Source organism: Bidens hawaiensis, unplaced genomic scaffold, assembly GCF_021521415.1.
Source record: "Bidens hawaiensis isolate Kalapana, Puna unplaced genomic scaffold, B.hawaiensis_p1.1 tig00055151_1, whole genome shotgun sequence".
Classification (NCBI taxonomy): Eukaryota; Viridiplantae; Streptophyta; class Magnoliopsida; order Asterales; family Asteraceae; genus Bidens; species Bidens hawaiensis.
Window position 1 is genome coordinate 12,925 of NW_027499958.1, and position 7,249 is coordinate 20,173.

Consider the following 7,249-nt stretch of genomic DNA (forward strand, 5'->3'; position numbering starts at 1 on the left):
CTGTAAAAATTGCACTCACGGCCGGCGGAGACACCTTCTCAGCTGGAACAGCCTTAGGAAGGCTGGAACCAACGGAAGCAGGCGCAGACGCCTGGGTCGACGCCTCGGGAAGGCTGACCGAGCCTTCCCTCATTGGCGGAGGAATACTTGCTCCAACTCCACCCTGGAATGCGTCAACATCCACACCTGCACAAGCAAAAGTGTTAGAAAAATTTATTTGAAACAACAAATCTAGACAAGAATTATGGGGGCACTTACGGGGTTTCTTGAGCTTGAACGTACGGACGAGCGGGGGCGAACCCGATGGAGCCGGCCTCTTGACACCGGTAACCGTCGTCGTCGCTACAGCCTCCGGAGCGGTGGTCTCTTCACCACCGGGCTCCCCCGCCACCTCTGCACTATCTGACTCCGAGTCAGATAGGACTACCGGGTCGGCCGTAGAGGCCACCTTCTCCTTGCCTTTCCCGACGGCAGCCTTTTTCTTCCGCACCAGTGGAGGACCTTCTGCGGATTCCTCAGAAGAAGAAATGTCAACTCCAGCAGCAGGCACAGCATTGAGAGGTTCAGGGTAGAAGATAGGCTTACCTGGCCGTCGGTGGCTCAGGATCTCCTGGCCTGGCGGGTAAACCTCCACGAACCGACCCGCGGTCTGCTCTAAGATGGGCAACTCGTTCTCGTCCAGAGCACGAGTACCCATCCGCGCGGGACCATCTTCCTCCCGCGGGTTCAGGAGCGACTGAAGATCGTTCCCCTCTGAAATCAACAAGAAAGTTAGAAAAAATCGAAGTCAGCAAAATGAAACAAGACGTACCATAAGGGACAGAGTTCGAACCATATTCAAGGACGATCGGAACCTTATCCGCATTCGCCGCCTTCCACACCCGGCTCATCCCCAGCATCACCATCGCCGACTCCGGAAAACGGAAAACCGGGGAATGGACCCGGGATATCTTCGAGAACCATTCCGCCTCCTCGTAGTTGAGAGCGGGAAGGTTCGGAAGCGCCTGGCCATTCTTGAACTTCATGGCGATGGGGATGGCGCGAGCGGATATGAAGAAGAACTCTCTTCTCCACGAGCGAAGACTCCGCTCGGTGGTACAAATCTTTAAACCCTTGATACGGGTTGTAAGAGTGTACCACCCCTGGATGCACCTCCAAGTGTAGAAGGTCATCAGACGGTCAACGAGGGGCTCAAGGCCCAGTATCCGGCACACCCACTCAAAGTGCCGGACCTTGGCAATGGCCATGGGGTGCACCTCTGTCAGGTGCACACCGTGCCTCTCCAGAACACGGTACACAAACTTTGTCAACGGAAACCTAAGGTTTCCGTAGACAAAGAATGCAGCATAAACCCCGATCTTGCCACTAGGGGCATCGTACACAGTATGGTGGGGTTCAGGAAACTCAGGCTCGAGAGACTCGAGCATGAACTTCCTGACGATATACTGGTACAGATCGACAGGAAGAGAGCACTGGCATTCGCCAGCAGTCTTCTGGTCATCAGCATCATGAGAAGGCATAGTGGAAGAAAGATGAAAAGAGATTTCAGGGTAATGCTTTACTGAACAGAAAAATTCACCGGAAATTACTTGAGAAGAAGAGATGAAAGTGAAAAGTGTGAATTGCAAATAACCCTCTCCCCCTTTATATACTAATCGCAATTAATGCGGTGAATTTAATGCGAAGGAGAGAGAAATCGAAGGTGCAATGAAACTATGACACGTGGCAAAAAGCAGACTGGCAACAGCTGTTGACAGGATGTGTGCCAGTAATTTCGCGGCCACGCGCCCGAAAAATCGCGCCCACGCGCCTGAAAAAGCGTCTGGAATGACCATATAATGTCACGTCACCATAACTTCCTGCACGTCCTGACAGTCAGAAGAAACCGTCGCGCGACGTTTCAGAGGTTTGGACTGTTCCTATCTTTCCACCAACCTTTCGAATTTCAAAATTCAAAATTTAAAAAGAAGCGGGAAAATACCCCCTTACCTTGGCAAACAAGTAACCATATGACGGATGCAGGTACAGTGTTAAGGCAAAACCCTTCACATACCTAGCACCCGCAGGGAATTGAAGCCAAGAAAACCTTGGCGAACAAGTAACCATAAGACGGATGCGGGTACAGTGTAAAGGCAAAACCCTTCACATACCTAGCACCCGCAGGGAATTGAAGCCAAGAAAACCTTGGCGAACAAGTAACCATAAGACAGATGCGGGTACAGTGTTAAGGCAAAACCCTTCACATACCTAGCACCCGCAGGGAATTGAAGCCAAGTACCTCGGCAACCAAGTAACTATAAGACAGGTGCGGGTACAGTGTAAAGGCAAAACCCTTCACATACCTAGCACCCGCAGGGAATTGACGCCAGGAATACCTTGGAAGTAAAGTAACCGTAAGACGAGCGCAGGTACAGTGTTAAGGCAAAACCCTTCACATACCTAGCGCTCCGCTGGGAATTGAAACCAAGAAGGATCTTCTGGGCAATGCTTGCGGAAAAGGAAATAACATCCCCGCATAGCGGGAACGTCGAGAACTACGTTGTTTAAAGCTCCAGGATGGAATTGGTGGTTTTAACATAATTGATCACTATGTTCAAAACTACCAAAACCTCATGGAGAATCCACACAACTGGGACTCAATGCTCCTGACTTGCGAGGAGGTTACAGACCTACCCGCATCATACCCAAAGACCAAGCAGGAAACTCGGGCATTTCTGCAAGTGACAAGGACTTCCCATGGAAAACCTTACAAAACCCTTTTCAAAACCCCTTTTTAAGTCCAAAAGTTCACCTCACTTTATTAAACACGCATGAGAAGAACATTGGACTGGGGGGACTTGAAGAGGTAGGTCCCAGCAGAGCCCAGTTGGACCCGCAAGACTCACCTTAAACAGGGACGTCTGCGCAGAGACCAACTGGATCCGCAGGACCAACCATGCTCAGAGAAGTGACGTCCTTACGCGCAGTATGCAAGCTGGTCCCGCAGGAAATGCCTCCCATGGTGAAGGACTCCGCCTGTTCCCGCAGCCTCGGATACAAGCCATGAGTGAAGGCCACCCGCGCAGCATGGCTACACGCACTAGGCACTTAACTCTCCCCAGTGTCACCTGAAGGAATGAGCAAAGGCGGGAGGGGGAAAACTCCCGCCTAAATGAGCCAGTCCGTATGATGGAGGATCTTTTGTGTGATACCTGACGAGGTACAGACAAAAGATCTGACCAAGAATGCGACAGCTCACTGACAGCAGCATGGCAGACAGCACGCCACAGCACTGTGACCAATAGCCGCCGCCTACCCACCAACTCCTGCCATACCACGTGCCTAGCCTGTTGTTGGCAGAAGAGGAAGAGTGCACGACACGCCTGCTCTGTGTCAGCCGCTACCTATCCACCACTCACAGGCAGGGCACGTGCATAGGTTACAGTTGGTAGCGTGTTGGGCCGGCTAAACCCCTTGGAAACCTACCTTCGGCTATAAATACCCCAAATGGTATGACCATCTCATCTTATCATATTATCATCATATATACCTGATATCTGCTCTAGCAATCTCTTAATATACTTTTATATTTAAAGAGCAATCTAGTCTGATTCTCACGCCGGAGGGTGGTTACAAGGAGGAACCCCCCCCTTCTCAGTGACGAGCTCACGGTGTCTGTTTTGCAGGTTATCAGAAGAACCATCTTCCAAGGGTCTAACCCCTCGTGGGAAACAGCTCTCCAACCCCTAGGTTACCAGTAATCGGTCGGGGTTCGACTGGTGTTTCTTCAACTAGAGAAGTTATTTATGAGTCATATTGTAATATCTCTACTACTGTTAAAAGAGAAATTGTAAATGTGATATGTTTGATTAGTGTAGACAGTGATGTAAGATGGAGGGCACGATGACACCTGTAGTCCGGGTCCGGGTGCCTTTCTACCCGCCTAAAAAGTGTAATAATAACACCAAAAATGTTATGTTTGTTTGAAATTATGTTAATTAAACTTCTTTTTTATTTGTATTTACTTTGGATTTGTTAGTTTTTAGTTATTTGAATTAATTGCTTAAGAACGGCTTAGGGAAGATAGATGCATCGCGTCCCTTTACAGTTAAGGATGGAATGAGCAAAGGCTGACGTGACGCTAATTTGGTGAAGATGGTTTAGTGTTGGTTAGCGAGGGAAAAATACACTTCACGTCTTTACCACAATTATAATTAGAGAGGAAAATTAAATGGTGGCCTTACCAAGGCTTAGAAATTAATATTTATAAGTGTGTAGATTTTGATTACATATATTAATATATTAATGGTGTTCCTTATCAAAACTATTAATAGATAAGTTATTATCTCTTAGCACGATTTATTATTATAGCTGGATTATATATCAGGAGAGAAAAAATTGTACAAAGTGATAAATTGTTATTTTTAGGTATAAAACAAAGAAGAAACTCTTCATTGAATATGACGAGTAAATTGAGGCGGAATATAACTGACATGCATTTGATTCCGAGTGCTATAAAAGAATTCAAACTCATTTTGTCATATATGTCGGTATCTCCTTCGTAGCAAATATATACAAATATTGTGATAATAAAAACAATAATATATATTTTTCCAACACTTTTATATTTATCACATTAATTTCGCTTTTATTTCCAAATATAATATATATGAAACACCAATACAAAATAACTAATGAGATCGATTACATGTGTAAACACCATACACATATATACATACATATATATATACGTCGACTTGATCGTATTCCATTAAGCTAGTCATCTTTTTCTTCATCCTCAATTAATTTGGTCAACACTCTGCATGCATTTTATAAGGCATAATTAATTCACACGTTTATAAATATTTTTTTATGTATGTATGCTAGGAGTTATGTAATACGTGTAACATGTTGCATACATACATGTTTACACATGCAGACATGCATTCAAACAGAGGTAGAGATTGGGGCAGTGTGGGCATATGATTTGACCCCTATAATATTCTAATTATTTATTATATATCTATTTTCTTACCGCTATCCTTCAAGTATTAAAATATTTAAAGAAATAGTTAGATCTTTAGATTGAAGCTATAATATAATCAAACTAAAATCATATAAATAATATTCATTATGTAATGACCATTACCTGGGAGTTTGTACGAGAAACTAATAAAATGATTTGCCATTGATGACAGCAAAAAGATCGTCAAGTTCTTGTCTTTGTTCTTCCAAATCCCATAATGTTTCTTCATTATTCTGGAATATAATTTCTTTTTATTTAACATATATAATTCACATGTTTTATATAGAAAACATATAAATATTTTCTTATTTCCTTTATATTTTTTTATTATTCATAAATCACAACATATTCATACCTGGGAAATCATGCATGGCATCTGGTGTTCTTGAAATGAGAGCAGCTGTTGCTGTATGTTGGTCATATTCTGCATATATTTTCAAACATAATAAAAAAATGAAATTTAATTTAGAATATTTAAGGAGTTTAAATAATTTGTGATATTATTAGTTGTTAATTAATATTTAAGTCATATATACCTGATCATGAGGGTTATGCATGCATCCCTCATATTCTGCTCCATAATCATACATGGGACTAATAGAAGCAAGCTTCAAAGACAGGATCTGAAAATGTGATTAATTTAATATTTAGTTTACTAATTAAATCAATAAATGTATACCGATGATCTAGTGGTGTGGTGGAATGGTGATCGGACCCACAAAAGTGGCGTGGATTCGAGGTTATGATGTGGTACTTACGTGTTAAAATTGTTGTTCAAAAAATAAAAACTAGAAATTATTTATAACTCACATGAATTTCATTTTGTAGGGAATGGACATAGTTAATTACTTCCTCCAACATAAGAGCCTTTCCTGTTATCTGCTTTTGAATAAATTTGTATTATTTGTTTTCAAATTAATAAGGTGACTAAACATAAAAATAAAACAATCAGTTAATTCACTTGCCTTATCACACCCAGGAACAATGGATTGCAGAGCCTTCATTTTCTCACTTATCTTCTCTCTTCTCACCTATATTAATTAATGCAGCGTATATATATATTAATTCAATCATTTAAATATTTTGATTTAGTCGTTTGACTAGACATAGAAATTAAATTAAACAAATGGTAAATACATATGGGCCAGTTGAATATAAATGAAAAAAGCAGAAATTATATATGAAATATGAAAGTAAATGAAGCAAACAAATGGAGTTATTAAGAGTGCTAGAATTTTATTAGTGCATGTTTTTTCTTGAAAACTTGGTAGAGTTGTGTTGTTTTATGTAAAACTTAATAATTATGCGTCGTCACGCTTTTTATTATACACTTTTGTATAACTGTGTAGCGTTGTAGTGTAGCATATATTTTATATTTTTAAGGTACACGACAATCCTCGAATACAGTTAAGACAAAATATAAGGCTAAAAAAGTGAGAAAGGATATCCGAGTTTAGTTATAGGGATGAAGAATACCCTTTCAGCAAGACTGTGGCTATCAGTTGCTTCACCTCTCCTTGCTCTAACATGAATGTACCCAATTTGCTTCTCTGCTTTAGAATCTATCATTTTCTTCTTATTTTCTTGATCATCATTGCTTTTCTTTTGCCTCCTCCGTCTTTTGCAAATGGTTTTTGCCTTAATCTATGAATTACAAAAGCAACCAAAATGATTAGGGGTATATGTTAAGTATATCTAACCCTGGGATGAGAAACTTTATATGATGGATGATTAATTAAGTTAGCTGATTACATTAGTTTGAGCACAAGGCAACTTCAATATTTCAGATTGGTGATCATGAACAACCGCCATTGACATTGAAGAATCCAAGATTTGTGAAGCAATGGAAGCCTGATTTGCATAATTACCACTCTTTACTTCAATGGAGCTAGTGGGAACAACTTGTTCATAGGGTTGGTGGAACTGAGCAGAGAAACCAGTGGTGATCATGGGGTCTGAGAAAGAAGGAGATTGATCAAAAAGAAAACGGTGGTAGTTGAATGGAGAAGTTTCCATTGGTGGTCTGTGGTTGAAAGATGGAGAATTTAAGATGAAAATGTGGAATGATGGCAATCTTGGAAGTTCAAGTATTTATAAACATGGGAGTGGCAGAGAGGATAATATTATGGACTTGGGACTGGAGGCAATTTAGGCGGCTCATTTTATTTCATCCAAGTTAAATTCTACTTTTAGTTTTTTTTTTTATAAAAAATATTATCATAGCAAGAAATTTTAGTGTTTTTT

General features: G+C 41.2%; 2 protein-coding genes across 2 annotated transcripts; both read right to left on the reverse strand.

Annotated features, from left to right (window-relative positions):
- Positions 1 to 5,128: 5,128 nt before the first annotated feature.
- On the reverse strand, positions 5,129 to 5,880 carry LOC143600969 (basic helix-loop-helix protein 80-like). The gene is made up of 4 exons (XM_077078504.1): positions 5,816 to 5,880; positions 5,542 to 5,628; positions 5,361 to 5,429; positions 5,129 to 5,238 (listed from the first exon to the last, which is right to left on the reverse strand). Exons 1-4 carry the CDS (start codon positions 5,864 to 5,866, stop codon positions 5,149 to 5,151), a joined length of 297 nt encoding a protein of 98 aa, XP_076934619.1. The 5' UTR covers positions 5,867 to 5,880; the 3' UTR covers positions 5,129 to 5,148.
- Positions 5,881 to 6,430: 550 nt separating this feature from the next.
- On the reverse strand, positions 6,431 to 7,021 carry LOC143600968 (basic helix-loop-helix protein 80-like). The gene is made up of 2 exons (XM_077078503.1): positions 6,758 to 7,021; positions 6,431 to 6,649 (listed from the first exon to the last, which is right to left on the reverse strand). Exons 1-2 carry the CDS (start codon positions 7,019 to 7,021, stop codon positions 6,431 to 6,433), a joined length of 483 nt encoding a protein of 160 aa, XP_076934618.1.
- Between the last annotated feature and the right edge of the window lie 228 nt (positions 7,022 to 7,249).